The 20909-nt window shown below is 44.4% G+C and overlaps 1 protein-coding gene across 5 annotated transcripts in view; it reads left to right on the forward strand.

The window, feature by feature from the left end:
* LOC144021954 (CUB and sushi domain-containing protein 3-like) overlaps positions 1 to 20909 on the forward strand; it is a 1200535-nt gene that overhangs the window by 769641 nt on the left and 409985 nt on the right. For all 5 annotated transcript variants that reach the window (XM_077526258.1, XM_077526261.1, XM_077526260.1 and 2 more), the window contains exon 37: positions 2309 to 2413. In XM_077526258.1, the coding sequence (XP_077382384.1) occupies positions 2309 to 2413 (105 nt within the window). The remainder of the gene's footprint in view (positions 1 to 2308; positions 2414 to 20909) is intronic.

Genomic DNA, 20909 nt, shown 5'->3' on the forward strand with positions numbered 1-20909 from the left:
ATAAAATGTACAATTTCAATATGGTTTTATTTTTTTTAGTCATTGATAGAGTAATTTCATAACAATTCAATTAAAAGAATTTAAAAATTCATTGATAGAGTAATTTCATAACAATTCAAGAAAAAAAAAGTTTAAAAAAATACAAAAATAAAATATGTGCTGTACTGTAAAACCAAACCAAAGCGTGACTGATTTGTTTTGGTCATTTTTCTATCACTACAACATGGTATAATTGCATTTGTAAGACAATAGTGAAAGCTCAATGCATTTCTCTTTTCATATTAGGAGCTGCCTAATTTTTAACATGAAGTAACTTGTGAAATTATGCACATTTTTAAAACTGTAAAATACAACACAATCCCCACAAATATATGCATTCGCGCTAGGCTTTTATTTTGTTAAGTGAAATAGGATGTGCATTGTAAAATGACGAATTTTTACTGCATAGGAACCAGAAACGACCGATGTGTTCTTTTCATATTAATAGCTCTGTAATTTTAAACAATAAGTAACTTGCGAGTTTCTGCACATTTTAAAATTGTAAAATACAACTTGACGCCAATCCCCACACATTAGGCAGTATCATTTAATTTATTACTGCTAAATTGTGTTATAGTGACTCCTTTTAATGACGTTGGACGCTTTTATTTTGTTAAGTTCTCGGATGCGAGACGCAGCTGAGGCCGCTCTACTGTTACAGCGAACACATCGGTCGTTTCACTTTCACCTTGATGAGATATTTTGTGGAGATGCTGAATAAAATACGCCTCACATTTAAAGATATATAGGATTGGGCTCACTCCAACTGTCAAGACGGCGTCCATTCGGCTCTTTACTCTCACAGGGGTTTCAGAGTGCCCATGGACGCCTCTTGGTGCTCGGTGCGAACGCAACGGCTAACCGAGTGCATTCTTTCAAAGCAAGGCACGGGTGGTAGTGGTGAGACACAGTCCAAATGGCTCCTCCACCTATATTCTGCCCCTTAAACACTGTATTTTAGCTCCAGTGCATTTCTATTGGGTAGTTTTGATGTGGACGTTTCTACTGCGTGATGACTAGAATTCCCTGAGTAGAGGCTTTCCAAATAAGGAGTGGTCGTTAATCGAGCGTTAAAAAAAAATAGTGCCGTTAAAGGCACTTTAAGTTAACGAGATAATAACGCGACAATTTTGACACCCATAATCTGAACATAAAAGTTATTTTAAACAGTCACTCACGTCTCACAGGCAAACAAACATGATATAGCCAAACGCCAACATGCATTCTCGGTACTCAGGAGACTGCTCCTTAAAACAGATGATTCTCCTTCTCCAGACTCCTAGTGAGGTGGATTATAATGCTTTGTCGTAAGTAGCGCCAGCCACTGTTCAGGAGGGGCATAACAATTAGTAGGCGTCTGCTTGAAAAAAATGCTGGCAGGCTGCATCGGCAAGGCGTGCGACGTCACTGCGCCGGTGCCGTGATATGTCAATCATTTGGCGTCTGCTGGGTCCAATCACATTTCAGCAGGGGCACGTGCCACCCCGGCCCCCCCTCTGGCTCCGCCGTTGGCTAAGATACATGCTAACAGTTGACGCATTGTCATTTACATCGCCAAACTTTATACAACATAAATAGCATCACTAGTGTTTCCAAAAACTTGTATACTTGCAAACGTAGAAGCTGCGCCTTTCGCACATGATATTTTGTGTTTTTCGTCGTGTAGAGTGACCATGGCCACGAACAGCTGGCTTGTTGTCACCAACACAGTTGTATTTCGACATCTACGAGTGGCTGAATATCATCACGTGATTTGTAGTGTTACGTGCTATTGGTTCAACTGACAGTAGTCTGCAGCGTTTGCCTGCATGTTTAATGAAATTTAAAACTTGATTTGAAAATGTGCAATAATTACAAGTGCCAACAAACAAAATCTGACTCAGAAAAAAATAAACTTCAAAACATGAACGATCCAGGTCTTCCCTCACCAGGGATAACTGATCTCAAGAACCAAAGCAGATACGTGGCCTCGGCCCACCACCTAGCATATTTGACTGTATATTGTGTTTGTATGTACCCCACCCCAAAAATCAATCAATCAATCAATCAATCAATCAATCAATCAATCAATCAATCAATCAATCACATTGTCTTCCTTTTGAAGTTGAAAGGCTAGGTAAAATTATTTGACATTAATATATATATCCAGTATGACTAATGCTTGGCCGCATGGTTTTGGTGGGCCTAAGTAGGGAATTCAAATATTAAATGCTGAAGGAGAATGCTGACATTGTTGTGAGTGCGCTCTTTATCATCCTCCATGATACAGGCACGACGATTCCCCAACTTCTGAACAGCACATCAAACAACCTCTACCTGACCTTTCAGTCTGACATCAGTGTTTCGGCCATTGGCTTCCATTTGGAGTACACAGGTATGAGGAGAAACAGCTTGTCTGCAACCTGTCATGTTGTTGTTTGTCACTCGGTCCTTGAATGGGAAAGCACAAATCCATCCATCCATTTTCTTGACCGCTTATTCCTCACAAGGGTCGCGGGGGCTGCTGGCGCCTATCTCAGCTGGCTCTGGGCAGTAGGCGGGGGACACCCTGGACTGGTTGCCAACCAATCGCAGGGGAAAGCACAAATAAATAAGTTAAAGAATGGTCCAAGTGACAATAATATAGTCCAGGCATAGGCAACTTAAATCCTGGAGGGGGCCACAATTTTTCATCAGTGCAACTCAGGAGCTGCATAGCTACACACACAGTGCCAAATGAGATGTATGACACATTTTTAAATATGGATAAAATATTTGCAAAATATGCGTTCTTAAAGGTCCCCTGAAATGAAATGTTCACTTATTTTTTTTAGGTTTTTGATCCTAAATATGCCTTACCAAAACTGTGAGATAAACAACCCATGTTTCTCTTTTTTCCTATGGGCATTTGTATCAAAGTAGCTCAAAAAGCACTCTCAAATGGGCTGTTTTAGCAGATCGGCTTTATACGTCACTGACCCCACCTTTTTCGGTTTTACACGTCACTAGCTCAGCGCGAACTCCACCCTTACCATTTTCAACCCCTCCCCCCACCGGAGATTTCCAACCCACGAACAAACAGCAACAGCAGCAGGACAGCATGACAGCAAAACAACCCCATAGAAACTGCTCTGTACCAGAGTGTGCAGAGGACAACAAAGCCATTTTTCTTCTGCAGAAAGGCTTGTGGTTGGACTTTATTTATTTATGCATTAAATATGCCCAGGCAACTCCCAAAACGTGTGTTAGTTTGTGGCAAACATTTTACTGACGACTACTTCAGGAATTGTAACAATACAACCGTGGATTAGCAGAACATCTTTCACTTACCCCGGGATCGATACCAACTATTGAAATTAAAGCACACAAAAGCATGTGCCAATATTCCTTCAGGTGCAGACATTAAGACTCAGTTTGTAAACAGGAGCACATGAAAAAGACGAGACTTGGCCACGCCCAACTCATTTTGTAGTCCAAAACACACGGCCTTGGCCACGCCAACCAAAATCCGCTTGTTTGATGCTAGGCTAACAGTAGACCAGGGTTGTCCAAACTACGGCCCGGGGGCCATTTGCGGCCCGCCGTCCATTTTTAGTGGCCCGCAACATATGCTAAAAATGGCATTAGACACAGTTCAAATAAAATAAAAACAAAAATGTTTGGAGATGGTCAAAGTAAGAAGGGAGGGTGTCGAAAAACACAGGTGCTATTAAAGTTTATTTTAGTTAACTAAAACTAATGAAAAAACTAAAATTCAAAACTACAATTTCGTTAACGAAATAAAAAAAAATGAAGATGCTTTTTAAAAAAAGAAAACTAACTGAAACTACATTTTATGTTTACAAAATTAACTATAAAACTAACTATAATTATAGAAAACGTCGTTCATTTTAGTTTTTGGTAAATTAATGCATGAGCCTTTGGGGATGATTTTAAATGTGATTTTTAGTAGATTTTTTTTTTTTTTTTTTTTTTTAATATAAACTGGAATAATGACATTGTTCCCATGGTGTTTTTTAAAATATTGCGCACAAGTAATACACATAAAACTAAAAACTAAAACTAATACTGAAACCAACTAAACTAAAACTAAGCAATTATTAAAGAACTAAAACTAATAAAAAACTAACAGAACCACCCTGAAAACTAATTAAAACTAACTAAATTTAAAAAAACAAAACTCAAAACAAAATAAAAACAAAACTAGAATAACCCTACTGCCATATTACAAATAAATTGGTTTATATACTGTAGCATTTTTCTAAATATGCAAAAGTACAAATACATTTTTGAACAATTTTTAGGACTAAACACAATTTCTCTTCATAACATTATGGGGTCCTTGCGTCCTTCTGGTTTTCTGTATGTGGCCCTCAAATGAAAAAGTTTGGACACCCCTGAAGTAGACCTTCCTACTAGAGCCTGCAACTCTACAGCAAAGCTCATTTCAGGGGATCTTTAATTTATTTCATGTATCAAAAGACATTTCTCAAGTTCTTCTTTTCAACAACAGAGTTTGAACCAAACAACAAAATAAAATAACTACATCACACCACACAGTGCCAAATGAGATGTATGACACATTTTTAATATGGATAAAATATTTCCAAAACATGCGTTCTTAAAGGTCAACTTTGAGTTGTGAAAAATAGGGAGGATGTTTCTCATTGGCGTATCGATCGGCCCACTTGCTATTAGGGGTTATATACTCCATTAGCAACAAACGGGAACTTGCAAGCTAGTTAGCTTACCTCGGTCTCTGCCTTCCCGCTCCTTCCTCTTGACTCATGCACTTATCAGACATCTGTATCCAAATCAATCTGGCAAATGTCATCGTCTTCATCACCTCATATCATCCAAAGAAATCTCAGGCTAAACACTGCATGAACTCATGTGCGCTACAGGTGACGTGTCTGTCTCTTACTTTTGGAAGGAGTCATTCTCTCCCAAAAGCAACTACTTTTTGAAGGTACCCCTCTCCTCACAGCAACTGATCTCCAGCTTAATGTTTAGATGGGAAAGGGACAATTCTCACATCAAAAACAAAACAAAACTCAAACAGCACAAAGTCACGTCAGCAGTGGCTGACATGACTTATGTGTCCATCACAGACACTGTTGTTGCTCCAGGTCACCTAATGAGGGCAAGCACTATCGAAAATGGATTGGGATATTATTTTATAGATTTTGCATGCATTTTTTTTTAATTATTATAATTTTTTATTTATTTATTTATGTATTTTTTTTTATTTATTTTTAAGAGTAATGTACCTATTTTAGAAAATGTATGAAGGTGCTGTTCGGTCCCTGTACGACCATTCCCAGAGTCTGGTCCGCATTGCCGGCAGTAAGTCGGATTCGTTTCTAATGAGGGTGTCAGGGTTTTCGGGGGGTTGCGGACCCAAATGAGGGGAGGCAGAGGGAGGAGACCAAGGCAATGTCCAAACAAAAAAGGGTTTTATTACTTATATAAAAATAAGGTGGTGCACAAGGTGCAGACAGGAAACAATGAAAACAAAAGTCCTAAATCGAAGCAAACTGAAATAACATGGCAAGACGGGATAAACAGCAAAACCTTGGAATTGACAATGGACCAACAAGAACTGAACTGAAAACAGGTGACGAAATACACACAAACTAATTACACAACAAAGACACCTGGACAAGACACACGTGGGTGAGGGAACTGATTGGCTGAACACAAGAGTGTGGGATGACAAGCACAGGTGAACATGATCAACTAAAACGAGACACCGACAAACACGGAAACCAACTGAAGTGATCAACAAAGACAAAACATAACAAAAACCCAACCCAAACCATGACAGAGGGTTGGACTCCGCCAAGGTTGCCCTTTGTCACCGATTCTGTTCATAATTTTTATGGACAGAATTCTAAGGCGCAGCCGAGGTGTTGAGGGATTCCGGTTTGGTGACCTCAGCATTGCATCTCTGCTTTTTGCAGATGATGTGGTGCTGTTGGCTTCATCAAGCCGCGATCTCCAACTCTCACTGGAGCGGTTCGCAGCCGAGTGTGAATAGGTTGGGATGAAGATCAGCACCTCCAAATGCGAGACCATGGTCCTCAGTCGGAAAAGGGTGGCGTGTCCTCTCTGGCTCGAGGATGAGATCCTGCCTCAAGTGGAGGAGTTCAAGTATCTTGGTGTCTTGTTCACGAGTGAGGGCAGGATGGAGCGGGACATCGACAGGCGGGTCGGTGTAGCGTCTGCAGTGATGCGGACTCTGTATCGGTCCGTCGTGGTGAAGAAAGAGCTGAGCCAAAAGGCAAAGCTCTCGATTTACCGGTCGATCTACGTTCCAACCCTCACCTATGGTCACGAGCTGTGGGTCGTGACCGAAAGAACAAGATCCCGGATACAAGCGGCCGAAATGAGTTTCCTCCGCAGGGTCTCCGGGCTCTCCCTTAGAGATAGGGTGAGAAGCTCGCTCATCCGGGAGGGACTCAGAGTCGAGCCGCTGCTCCTCTGCGTAGAGAGGAGCCAGTTGAGGTGGCTCGGGCATCTGGTTCGGATGCCTCCTGGACGCCTCCCTGGAGCGGTGTTCCGGGCATGTCCCATCGGCAGGAGGCCCAGGGGACGACCCAGGACACGCTAGAGAGACTGTCTCTCGGCTGGCCTGTGAACGCCTTGGGATCCTGCCGGCGGAGCTGAAGTGGCTGGGGAGAGGGAGGTCTGGGTTTCCTAAATCTGCTGTCCCCGCGACCCGACCTCGGATAAGCGGTAGTAAATGGATGGATTGATAAAGGTTTGAACATTGAGAATGTTTAAACGAGAAATGTGAGAAAATGTAAATGACACGACAAGAAACGTGTATTAACTGTGTGGTAAGGAGTTTTAGAGCTTTAAAACATTTATAACAAATGTGAAATATAAAGCTAACTACTTTGCGGATTTAAATTATTGTTGGTAATCTTTGCAACCTAACCCCAGCGGAAAACAAGGGAACACTGTATCTTGGGGTTTTGTTCACGAGTGAGGGCAGGATGGAGTGGGAGATGGACAGGCGAATCGGTGCAGCGTCTGCAGTGATGCTCTGTATCAGTCCGTTGTGGTGAATAAGGAGCTGAGTCGAAAGGCGAAACTCTCGATTTACCGGTCGATCTACGTTCCTACCTTACTTTCATCTATGGTCACTGTGGGTCGTGACCGAAAGAACAAGATCCCGGATACAAGCAGCCAAAATGAGTTTCCTCCGCAGGGTGTCCTGGCTCTCCCTTAGAGAAAGGGTAAGTAGCTCGGTCATCCGGGAGGGACTCGGAATAGAGAGGAGCCAGTTGTGGTGGATTGGGCATCTGGTTCGGATGCGTCCTGGACGTTTCCCTGGAGAGGTGTTCCGGGCATGTCCCACTGGCAGGAGGCCACGGGGATGACCCAGGACACGATGTCTCTCACCTGGCCTGGAAACGCCTTGGTATCCCGCCGGAAGAGCTGGTTGAAGTGGCTGGAGAGAGGGAAGTCTGAGCTTCACTCCTAAAGCTGCACCTTGGCACTAATCAGGAACCAAACTGGCTCATCTCCTGGAAGGTCTTTCTATGTCGTTATAGTGATTGACTTATGAACACCTTTCTTGTATCAATGACTCTGCAGACGTGGATGTTTCAAAAGCAGGTGTACTCATACTTAAAAGGGTGAAACTGAAAAGCAAACATAAAATATAATTACAAAATGTGTAAATAAACTTGTAAAACATATTGTGCTGCGTAGGCCCCAGCACTCCCCGCAACCCTTGTGAGGAGTAAGCAGTTAAGAAAATGGATGGATGGGTTGTGCTGTATAAATATGCTACTAAACAAGCAATAAGCATCCTATATGCCATTTTAAAACTAGTTTCCAGTTCGGCCGAAAAGTATTTGGACAGTGACACGTTTTGTTATTTTAACTGTTGACAAAAACATATCCAGGATACAATGATATAATCAATATAGAATTAAAGTGCAGACTCTCTGCTTTAATTTTAGCGTATTGACATCCAAATTGGAGCAGGGGTTTTGGAATTACAGCTCTTTAAAATGTATCTGTCTCTTTTTCAGGGGACCAAAAGTAAATTGGACAATTGACTCAGAAGGCGGCAAAAAATAAAAACATGGGCCCTTCCCGTTGAAAAAAAATACATTGCAAAAGAGGAGCGTGTCTCACCAAATTTACTTTTTCCATGGATACTTTTTGCTGCTTCTGGCTGACTCGAGCAGTCTTCCGTCCTTCTCGCAGTATTTGTTCATAAATAGTACGAGAATACATCTTGTATTGCTCCCGCCCCGTTCGCAGCCGACGTATTAAGATTGGCGTTTACAGTTTTCTTTTTTCTTTTTTTTTTTTTTTTTCTTTTTTTTTGTTATCACTCACACAAGCTTACATCTTGTAAGCCACACACATGGTCTTCCAGGTGAAGAAGGTAACCCACGCCAACCGGCACAGAAGGCAGATTGGCGTTTAGAGTGAGTGTAGGCGACATGAAGCTGTGACGAAACCAGGAAGTGGTGTTTTTTTTTTTTTTTTTAATTAGTTGCCTCTCTACCTTGCAAGATGTCCACATATAACGTCACACCCATTTCCGTCACCCGTCACACTCATTTTATTGGCTACGAGCAACTTCCTTGTCACTTGTCAACCTCCGGGAGCACCCGTGGTCCATAAATGGCAAAGATGCCGTTTGCTGCATTTCGTGTAAGAATTGAGAATTATTTTATGGGACTTTTGAGGTCCCGTACGGGACATAAAAATTTAGCCCAAAATACGCGGCGTCTCGGCTAATAAGGGACGGTTGGCAACCTTAGTCTGACGTCACTTGAGTTCCATTAAATAAAATCTATGGGGAGAGATTTGTCTAAAATCTCACTGTTTCAGAGGAAATTAGTTTGCAAGTTTGACAAGCTTGTTGATTAGTTCATTATCCAAAAATGAAAGCCAGTTGGTTGTTAATGTTAATGATTACATGCAAGTGTTTTTTTTGTCTTCTGTATTTATATTTGTTCTTTAACCAAGAAAGTAAGCTATATACTGTACAGGTATGTTTTGTTTCTATCCAAATAACCGATTATTCGCTAGAATTTTCAGTGGAATATCCGAATACCAAAATATTTGATAGCTGCAACCCTAATAATATTAATTTTGAGTTGTTTTGATGCACGCCCACACGAGTTCTTTCAACAACCGCCCCTGTCAAAACTAGCTTGCACCCCACAAGCCATGCTGCACACGCTGCACCCCAACTTCAAATTTTTGGTAATAAATAATATATATTATTATAAATACTGTTTGGTCCAAAATGAGCTTGCATATTATTTATTTATTTGTCTTTATTTTCAATCTTAGGAATCTTAATCTTAGTCTTAATTTCAATTATTACCAATATAATTGTGGTGATTATTTTTTCCATAATCGAACAGCCCTAGGTTAAATCTACTTAACCAGTGGTAAAAGATATAACCGAGTTTTGAACAACCGGGCCCAGCTTGATGGACGTCCATTGCTGGAGGTAACAACAACACAACTTCAAATAACTTTTCAACACATAAGCATCAACAAACACAGTAGTTAACATTCAGAGGAAGAAGGGAAAATAAAAGTAGGTTACAAGATTTACTAGAAGAACATACATTGACAATGTTAAAACATTATACATCAAACTTTAAAAACATTTAGCGTAAGGAAGTGTAAATAATAATAAAAATAATAGTTAAAAGGGGAAAAACGAAAACATGATTCATTAAAGCTGTTTAAAAGTCCTTAATCAAAGGTATGAGAAAAAAGTAGTGTTGTTCCGATACCGATTCCGATACCCAGCTTTGCGGTATTGGCCGATACCGATACCATACCGATACCTAAGGTTTTTTTTTCCTCAACATGAAAAAGCTGTCCTGCCATTGGTTCAGAGCATTCAGGGGCCAATAGGATATCTTAGATCGGCATGCAGTGAACATGTCACATATCAGTGAATGTCGTGCACGAGCAAGACACAAGATGCTGCATCCAAAATCCTACATTAGCTTTGGAATTAATGGTATCGGCATGTTACTTGTGAGTAGTCACCGATACCGATACCACTGTTTTAATGCAGTATCGGCACCTCTGCCGATACCAGTATCGGTATCGGATCAACACTAGAAAAAAGCAAAGTTTTCAACCTGGATTTCAAAGCATTTACACTCGGGGCTGACATCACTTCTGTTGGCAGCCTATTCCATCTGTGTGCACTGATGTTGTACGCCTCATCTCTTTGCCCCGTCTCTCCATGACAAAAATATATTGCATCGGTATTGAACTAAGCACTATTAATGAATGAAAATGAATGGGAAAAAGTTAAGGGCAGTTGAGCTCAATTAGTCACGGCCTCCACCTCGGAGAACCTGGGTTCAAATCCTGCTTGGATCACATTTTAGTCCATTCTAATCCCGCCCTAGACTGGTTGCTGTTCAGCGTTTCATTTTTTCCCCATTTATTATTCAACTACAATTAATAATGAGTATTTTTCACATAATTTATTTTTCAATTGATTTCAATTTATTAAATGACATCTGACATTAATTATTATTATTTTTTTTAATATTAATACATATTTTCAGCTCTATTACTTGATTACTCAGTACAATTATATACAGACATTTTCATATCCACAAGAGTGCAGCGGTTAAAGCAAAGGTCAGGGTTAGATTACCGCTTGGAACACTTTTTTTTTTTTTTTTTTCTGTTTCAGAAATAGTCATTATCCAACAAGTTATCATCCATTTTATTAAATGTCATTTGACATTAAACTTTTTCTATATTAATCCATATTTCCAGCTTTCAGTATTACACTCAATTACTCAATACAATGGTTAAAGCACATGACTGGCATGTTGAAGGTTCTGGGTTCAATTCCTTCTTGAAGCTCTTTAGAGTGAATGGAGTTCAAGATTTCTTTTGTTTCCGTTTATCATTCAATTACAATTAATAAGTTAACATTTTCACATAATTTATTTTCCAATTTACTTCATAAGCACTTCACAAGCATCTCATATGCATCAGCTTTTTATTAGCATTCAAATTTCAGCATTCACACGAAGTTTCTCCAGAAATTGCACTTTGTCTCTCGTATTGCATTGTTATTGTTATTCCATTAAAAATGTTTTGTATCTCAAATGTAGTCCCTCGTTGTGTGTGATTCAGTGCAATGTGCAGAGGACAATGTTATTTTTTGTATGTGCTAGGTAGAATGAATATGACAGCATAATAAATCTATTGTTGACACCCAGGGGAAACATCAACTAGGCCTACGGCCTATGAGATGTTTGTTTCTCGACAACATATGTAATGTTGTAAAGAAACAAATTTGGATAATACTCTTTTGGCTTAATTTATCCTGCCTGAGCCTATCCATATTTTGGTTAAGAATGATGTATGTCATGACTTTTTGTGTAATATTTTGTAATACGACACCATCACGGACAGCTCTCCAACTGCTGACCACTCAGCACAACTACAGTATGATGGTAGTTGTAGTTATAATTAATTCAACAATTAATAATAATAATTAACCATCTGCCCATTGTCTCTACTGCTTATCCTCACAAGGGTGTGCTGGAGCCTATCCCAGCTTACTTTGCGCAAGAGACAGGTGACACTCTGAACTGGTAGCCAGTCAATTGCAGGGCACAGATAGATAAGCAACCTTTCACGCATTCACACCTAAGGACAATGTTATGAGACTTCAATTACCCACCATACCTGTTTTTGGAATTTGGGAAAAAACTGGAGTACCCTGAGAAAACACACGCAGGCACGGGATGATCATGCAAATTTCTCACAGCAAGGTCGTAGCCCGCCATTGAGCTCAGAACTGTGAGACGATGTGTTAACTAATAGGCCACATTACTGCCTATTATTATTATTACTACTACTAATGGATGGATGGATGGAGATAGACGGACGGACGGACGGATGGATGGATAGAAAGATAGATAGAAAGATAGATAGATAGATAGATAGATAGATAGATAGATAGATAGATAGATAGACAGACAGACACAAATAAGATTTTATCTATTTATTCACATCGAGAAGCAGAAACTAAGAGAGTGGTACACAGCAACAGTTGGACAATAATCCGGCAAAACACACACAATTCTCAGACTGCACCAACAGAGAGTGAAACGTAAAGGACTACAGAACGACATCACATAGGTCCAGACATCACCTAAAGGATTAAAGGTTGACATCACAAAACATCACGTTTTTTAAACATACACTTGTTACATCAGTACCTGACACTTGACCTCACGGTCATGAACCCAAACTAACAAGACATGAACTCAAACTTAACCCAGGCGTGACCCCAGACATGAGACAAGACCCAAATATTACTCCTGCATGACTCGAGTCATGACGGTAGGTAGGTAGGTAGGTAGGTAGGCAGGTAGGTTGGTAGATAGGTAGATAGGTAGGTAGAGACAGACAGACAAACTTGGGGAAGGATTCCATCTTGGGGAAAATTAAGTGCCGGCAGTGTAAACCATTAAAAAGAGAGACCTGCTGTACAATGACAATTAAGGCATTGTATTCTATTCAGTGTGTCACTTACACATCTCCATGGAATGTATGCACTCTGGGCTGAGCAGCGCTCTCATGAGGGGTTTCCCTGTCAAATCTGTGCAGGCATGCATTCTCTCCGAGATATAAGCATCATTTCGCTTCCATGCTCAGGAGGCTGCACTAAGTCTAGCGACTCTTGAAGGGGAAACATCATATTGCACATTTTGATTTAATTACCGTAACCGCTTCAGTGCTTCGCTGGTGACAGCTGTCTGACAGCGCAGTTTGTTTGAAAGGGACACTCACAACTGCAGTTATTGTAATGGTGGTTAAAATTCCTTCATCGAGTATTCATAATCTGAAGTCGCTACTATGTTTAATTACGGAGTTCTTTGCTTTTGTAAAATAATTAATAATGCGCTCAAAAACACAATGATTCAAATGAATGTTGAATTTCTAGTCAACAAATTTATTTGTAATCACACACATACAGTATCATTCAGCCTAACCTATTAAAGACGGAAATAAAATGGTAAAAAAAGATGAAAAGGAAACATGCATCCTAACGAACTAAGATAAGAAGTAATGAAAAAGGTGAGTGGGGAAATGATGGAAGTGTTTGACTTGTCAAACCTTTTATATTTGTCAGATTGGCAATAGAACGCAACTTCAGGCGGGTTCTGGCACACGAAAGGGGACGACGCTCGGGAATCCTCGCGTGAAACTGTAATCCAGTTGGAAGCAAGTGAGCGCATGGCTGGAACAGTCTCACCAGGTCCACAGATGGTGAGCTGGTTCCGTGACCAAGTTGGCAAGGCACGTTGTGGAAGGAGCTGGGTGGCCCGACCAGGGTCTGCTGAGGGGCTGGCGTGAAATCTCGCACACAAGATGGGACCGGCCTGCAGCTGTCAGTGCGCTCTAAGTGTGTCAGGGAAGATGCGGGACAGCGTGCCTTAGACGCCACGGGGTAGTTCACACGATGGATGCACCAGCTGAGTCCCAGAAATGAGCCATAAGTGATTCTGGCTTCCTTGCGTGCACTTGGGCCATAGCGTTCGGGCAGTTTGTGGCAGTCCTTAGTTGAAAGAACAAAGCCCATATGGTCGCTCTCCCACTGTGGTGGTCAGGGAAGCGTCCGTGGGGAGAGCGAAAGGGGGTAAAGAGGAAGAGAGCGAAGTTCTTTGTGCACTGGCTTTTTTTTTTTTTTTTTTTTTTATCAGATTCATTCGCAGACTATCATAGTCAGACCAGAGAAGTTTGTTTTTTTGCCGAATTATTCCTCTGCTCACCTCCATGGCCCAAGTTAGTTCCACCCCTCTTGATCCATGATACCTTCTCGTTTCTCGTCTAGTCGTGAGTACCTTCCGCGTAAACAAGATTTGTTATGTTATTTGTGTCTGCGTTTTTGGGATCCAACTCCAGAACCTAGCAGAATAATTCAGCAAAAAATGGATCCCGCAGACTTAAATAATTTGTGCCATGCCCTGGAATCCCAGGGACAATTGGTTGGACGTCATGATCAGGTCTTGACTGACCTGAGAGATGCGCTAAAGACCTTAGCCAACCAGTTTGATGATTTATACGTTGCGTATATGTTGCGTCTAGGGAACCATCTTGGCCCTCACCTCCACTTCGTGAACCGAGTCTTCCGCATCCGTCATATGGGGTGAGCCCGGGTCGTGCAGAGAATTTATTCAACACTGTTCGTTAGTATTTGTCCAACATCCCTTTACCTATTCTCAAGATAAGATTAAAGTCACGTTTATGATGAGTTTACTTACGGATAAAGCAGCAACTTGGGCTATGGCAGTAAGCAATGCCAAACCATTAGTGCGCACTTCACTCCCGGTTTTCCTTGCTGAATTCAAGCACGTCTTTGATCATCCTGTCAAAGGCAAGGAGGCTGGAAGAAGACTGATGGATTATACCCAAGGAAACCAATCTGTGGCAGACTATGCCATTGAATTCCGCATACTTAGCTGGAGAAAGTGGTTTCGATGACACTGCTTTGTGTAGTATTTTCCGCAGAGGCCTGGACCCGCGAGTAAAAGACGAGCTAGCTGTCAGGGATGAAACAACTCATTTAGAGGGACTCATCGCTCTTGCCATACGACTGGACAACTGCTTGAGGGAGCGTCGTATGGAGCGTCTCCAGTACCCCTCGCGTACCACCAAGACGGTCCCAACAGATCATGGAGGTGGCCCCGAGCTTGCGACATAGTCATCGAGCCAGGGAGGAGAGACCAAGCTTCTGGAGAGGAGCCTATGCAGATCGGCGGAGGACGTCTCAGTCAGGCCGAGCGACGGAGACGCTTCTATCGTGCCTCTACTGTGGTCAACTCGGTCACCAATTATCGTCATGCCCGATCCGACCTCTGCGTCAAGCTGGTCCTGCTTCGGTTCTGAGAGGGCAACGACCGGTGGAGAGTCGGCCTGTTCCAGCACCGATCCCCAGTGTTGACGCATCGGACTCCGGCGTGAGAGAAGTTCCCTCGCAGCGCTCCCCGATCAACCTGAGGCATCACCCCTGCGCCTTCTTTTCCCGACACCTCAGTTCAACTGAGGCTAATTATGAAGTGGGCAACCGCAAGTCGCTGGCCATCGTTCTGGCTCTGCAGGAGTGGAGGCACTGGCTGGAGGGGTAAAGGAACAGTTTACAGTGTTCACGGAGCACAAGAACCTGGCCTACATCCGCACCGCCAAGCGACTCAACTCCAGACTGGCTCGTTGGGCGCTGATCCTCGCCCAGTTCAACTTTACCGTGACTTACAGAAGTGGCTCCTCCAACACCAAACCCGATGCGTTGTCTAGGATCCATGATCCTGCCGTGTAAGACACCAACAACGAGACCATTGTTCCAAGTGACCGGGTGGTGGGAGCGTTATGGTGGGAGTTAGAAAGAAGAGTCCAAGCCTTGGGCTCGGGGGTGTGGGCCGGGGCTGGGGCGGGGGTGTTCCGGGCGTCTGGGTCGGCTTGCCGACCGGTGTCCGCTCGGGTGGCTTGGGGGTGGCCTTGGTGCTGCCGCGGCCTGGGGATTCCGGGGGGGGGGGCTCGCTTTGCTGGACCGCGGTTGACGGCTTCTTTCTTTGGTGGTGGTCCTTATGCATGCCAGATCCATCGCACCAGCATCTACTGAAACTCAAACAGAATTTGCCTCTCCCTCCCACAGCCCCTTGAATCAGTGGGTGCTGGTGTATGTGGATCTCACTTTGCTTTATCTATCCTTCCCTCCTTCCTCTCTTTAGTTTTTCCTCTGGTCACTTGAGATCTCAATTTATTGGAAGTTTGAGGTTTCTGGGGTTGGCATAAGACTCTGGTTTTGTAACCACGCAGGAGGGGTTTGGTTGGTGCTGGATTTCACTTTGATGGATTGGATGTACTGGCTTCTATGGATCTCACTCTGCCTCATCGATCCTTCCCTCCTTCCTCTCTTTAGTTTTTTCTCTGGTCTCTTGAGATCTCGCTAATTTGTTGGAATTTAGAGGCTTCTGGGGTTGGCGTAAGACTTTGATTTTGTAACCATGGGGAAGGCAGGAAGTGTTTGGTCGGTGCTGGATTTCACTTTGATTTATCTTTCTTTTCTCTTTATTTTTTCTGACCTTTTCTCTGGTCTCCTGACCATTTGAACCTCACGACTCTGGCAAGATTCTGAAGTACCTGGTTAAGGCGAAGGGTAATGGGATATTTACAAGGTTTTAGGTGAATTAATGAGTATAAATTTATACGTATTTGCACGCACACGCACGCGCACGCACGCACGCAAACGCACACACGCAAACGCACACACGCAAACGCACGCAAACGCACACACACACAAAAACAAAAAAAACAAAAAAAAAAGCAATGATGATAAGACGTTGAATCGGTAAGACTACCGAATGAACAATTCTGAGCTCTTTAAAAAAAAGAAAGAAAAAAAAAAGAAAGAAGAGTCCAAGAAGCCCTCCAACAGGCTCAAGTTACAGATTCCGGAGGGGAGATTGTTTGTCCCTGACCATCTACGCACAGAGATGCTTCAATGGGGACATGCTTCGCGGATCGGATCGCCTGCCACCCCGGAGTGAGATGCACACATTTCCTCATTGCTCAGAAGTTTTGGTGCGGAGGGACATTGTCGAGTTCATCAGTGCCTGCTCAGTTTGTGCCTGCAGTCAGGCTTCCCATCAACCTCCAGCAGGATCGCTACGACCTTTACCCATTCCATCACGTCTGTGGTCACATTGGACTTTATTACTGGCCTCCGTGCTTCCCGAGGCAACACAGTAACACTGACTGTAGTTTCTGTTAGGTTCTGGAGTTGGATCCCAAAAACGCAGACACAAATAAGAGTTTAACACTATTTGCATTAACAAATCTTGTTTACGCGGGACGTACTCAGGACTACACCAGAAACAACGAGAAGGTATCATGGATCAAGAGGCGTGGAACTAACTTGGGCTGTGGAGGTGAGCAGAGGAATAATTCGGCAAAAAACAAAACTTCTCTGGTCTGACTATTATAGTCTGTGAAGGAATCTGATAGGCTGAGGCCAGACATCCGGGTAACTCTGATAGTTTGCTGAAACATGACTGACATGGATGAATCTGATTAGCTGCTGACCGACATGCGGGTGAAACTGATAGACTTCTAACCAGTTGAAAGATATTAAAGATTCCTGGCATCACACAGTTGCTGGTTACATGCTGATTACATCAGTTCAAAGAAAACAAAACGTCAGACATCATCAAGCAGTTGCAACAACAAAACAGTCATGACAGTACTACCACCCCCCGCCTCCCTCCTCCCAAAGGATGCCTCACAGTGGACTCCCAGGTTTAGACGAATAGAGGGACGGATCGAGAAAAAACTTTAAGGGTGACAGGGCAATAATTGCTACAACAGATATATAAATTTCGAATCAGGAGGTTTTATTTGAATACTGGTCGTGGAATCCAAAGAAGTGATGCACCCCCATATGTAGGGATGGGAATTGATAAGATTTTTACAATTCGGTTTTCGATTCTGCTTGTTACAGGCCAAGCCTGGCCCTTTAACTGATGTAGTACCTCTCTGTGGCGCAGGAGGGCGATGTTGCTTTAGAAAGAGGAAAGCAGCGCGGAAGCGCTGGTGTGTGTGCGGACGGTTGTTGTTTTAGAAAAAGTGCACAATAAAAAGTTGTTGTGAAGCAAGAGAACGAGTCTGCCTGCTCAGTCTTCATACTACGGTTAGGAGGTCTCTGAGCAGGAGAAGCGGACGTAACACTGGGGGCTCGTCCGGGATTGTTGCCGAGGGGAGTCTGTAAGGAATAAGACGAAGGGCGCTAACAGTTGACAAAATGTCGGCGCCCGTCCAGCGCGGAAATGAGCCTTATGTGAGTGGACACTTCAAGGTAACGGAACACCATGTGAACACAAACCCATTTTGGCAAGACCTAACAGTTGCTGCTAGAGCTAATATCAGAGGAACTGAGCCAACAAGTGATTGCAGTGGGAACCCATTCGACTCAGGGTTGACTAGCACGGAGCTAGCGTTAGCCGCAAGGGATGAGTTCCGTGGGAAGATGCAGCGGCAAGAGGCCATGTGGAAGCTCACGCCACCGCCGTCGACGCATACCAACCCGTTTTTAACGCCCGCTGTGGCAACACCATTCGTGCCCAGCCTTGCGAATGAAAGTGAAGGGTTTCCGGCCCCATGCACGTCAGTGAGCGGGGAATGGCGGCCATCGGCTACTCGTATACAGGCACAGTCGACGCCACAGTTGTCCGAGATGGGTGGGCCTGGCTCCAGGAGAGCAACGTCGGTGCCTGGCAGCCGTTCTCCACGCCAAGTGCTCGTGTACTCCACAGAGAGCAGCGATGAGGAAAGTGGTGGAATTAAAGAGAGAATTCCCATTCTCCAGCCAGGACAGTTTGATGGGTCTGGCTCGTGGAGAGATTATATCTACCAGTTTGAGGCATGTGCTCGAGCTAATCACTGGACCGAAGCTACCAAAGCTGTTCAGCTCAAGTTTAGTTTAACAGGGGCGGCTGGCGCCATCGTTCGCAAGAACCCACTGGAACTATGAACGAATAAGGAGTGAAGTGGATGCCGCATACGGACCACACTCAGAGCATGCTGTGGCCGTCGGAATTGAATTAAGGCGGCGAGTACGAAAGCGAGGTGAAGCGCTGCACGTGCTGTGGGATGTCATCTATGAAAAAGTCGCCATTGCCTATGGTGACCGCACAGAATTAGACTAAGACATTATTGCTGTAGAGATTTTTTACCAATGCTGTGGCGGATGTCGACATAATTCAAAAGCTTCTAGAGGAAAAACCCCACACGCTAGCCGACGCGTATGATGTTGCACACCGGCATGAGGTTACAACGGATGCCGCCAGGGCCGTAGCTCAGATGATGTGGCCGGGTTCGGGGCCCCGTGGTTCCACCAGTAGAACAGCCATGGTGTTTGAGGATACAACTATTCCTGTGTCTGACCAGCCAAGGTGTGCCCCTGTGACTCCCTCACCGCCACTGCAGTAGGTGACCAGGCGTCGTCAACGTTGTCCTAATAAGGTCATCTCCGGTAGGACGGCCACAGAAGATGTCGTCTGCTATAACTGCTCCGGTGTGGGACACCTAAAGAGACAGTGTCCGTCCTCACGCCGGCCCCGACAACCTGGGAGTTTTATTCAAAACCCATCCCATGACCCTAATGCAGTGATTGTGTGCACTAAAGGCCAAGAGGAAGAGATGTGCATTCAGATAGTTGTACACGGAGTGAAATTGGGAGCTCTACTGGACTCTGGTGCCCGAAGGAACGTTTTGTCCCAACACCACTACAACTCTTTTCCATCTCAGTTCAGGCTCATCATCCAGCCATCTATTGCCAAGGTCCTGCAGGGGATAGGGCCCCAAGGGTTAGCCATCCTGGGTGAAGTTGTACTACCAGTTCTTGTGGGAAAAACAAAAACTGATGTGAACTTCATTATGGCCGACACTGCTGAAAGTACTGAAGTCATCCTGGGGTACCCTTTCCTGCATCAAGCCTGGGCTTGCTTGGACTACGGGCGCAAAGAAATAACCCTCTTCGATGAGAAAGTTCCGAGCTACGACCCGGGTTGTCAGCCTACGACCCACCTGGTCCGAGTCAGCCGCACCACCATTCTGGAGCCGGGGTGTGAATACGTGGTCCCCGGGTTCGCCCGCTTTCCCACCACCGACCGCGGCGACATGATGTTAAGTCCCACTAAGACTTTCATCGAACAACATGGCGTCCTGGTAGCCCATGTTGTTGTGCAGCCACGAGGGTCCACGTGCATCCCAATCCGAGTTTTCAATCCTGGGGCTACACCAGTCACCCTGAAGAGTGGGTCCGTGGCAGGCGTCCTCCAACCGGCAGAGGTGGTGGGCACTCAGGAGCCCCCACCAGCCTTGCCATCGAATGAAGGATCTACTAACCGCATATCTGTTCCTTCCCACTTGCAGACCCTGTATATGGAAAGCTGCCCCGGCCTGTCGGAGGAAGATCGCCACAGGCTTGCCCGGCTGCAGCAATGTTATGGGGATGTTTTCTCTACCGGGCCTACTGATCTTGGCCGCATCAATGTCGTACAACACGACATTCAAACCACGCCGGGGCTGGCTGTCAAGCAGCCTCCTCGCAAAATGGCAGCCGAGAAGCAGATGGCAGCAGACCAACAGCTCCAACAAAGCCTTGATGCGGGGGTGGCTCGGCCTAGCAACAGTAGCTGGGCTGCGCCTATCGTGATGGTGAAAAAGAAGGACAAGTCCCCGAGGCTCTGCGTGGACCACTCAACGAAAGGACCATCAGGGAGGCGTACCCACTGCCCCGCATCCAAGACACATTGGACACGTTGTCCACTGCCAGGTACTTTAGCACACTGGATTTGACTTCGGGGTACTGGCAGGTAGAAATGACGCCCAGAGCTCGTAAGACTGCAGCTTTCTGTACTCGTAAAGGACTTGTTGAGGGGAATGTGATGCCCTTTGGATTATGTAATGCTCCGGCCACTTTCCAAAGGTTGATGGACCGAGTGTTAGTAGGGCTACAATGGGAGACCTGTTTAGTTTACTTGGACGACATAGTGGTCCTGGGACAGGACCATCACAAATGATGGAGCGCTTAAAGCAGGTCTTCACCAGGCTTCGTCAAGCAAACCTTAAACTTAAGCCGTCCAAGTGTTGTCTGTTCCGAGAGGAGGTGGCTTACTTGGGGCATATTGTTTCCGCCCATGGTGTCGCCACTGACCCCCAAAAGACCGAGAAGGTTAGGGACTGGCCTACACCCAAGAATGTGTCCGAAGTGAGGCAGTTCGTCGGGCTCGCATCCTATTACCGACGATTCGTCCCTGATTTTGCTTCGTTTGCCCAGCCGTTGCATGAGC

The sequence above is a fragment of the Festucalex cinctus genome, chromosome 7 (genome assembly GCF_051991245.1).
Source record: "Festucalex cinctus isolate MCC-2025b chromosome 7, RoL_Fcin_1.0, whole genome shotgun sequence".
Lineage (NCBI taxonomy): Eukaryota > Metazoa > Chordata > Actinopteri > Syngnathiformes > Syngnathidae > Festucalex > Festucalex cinctus.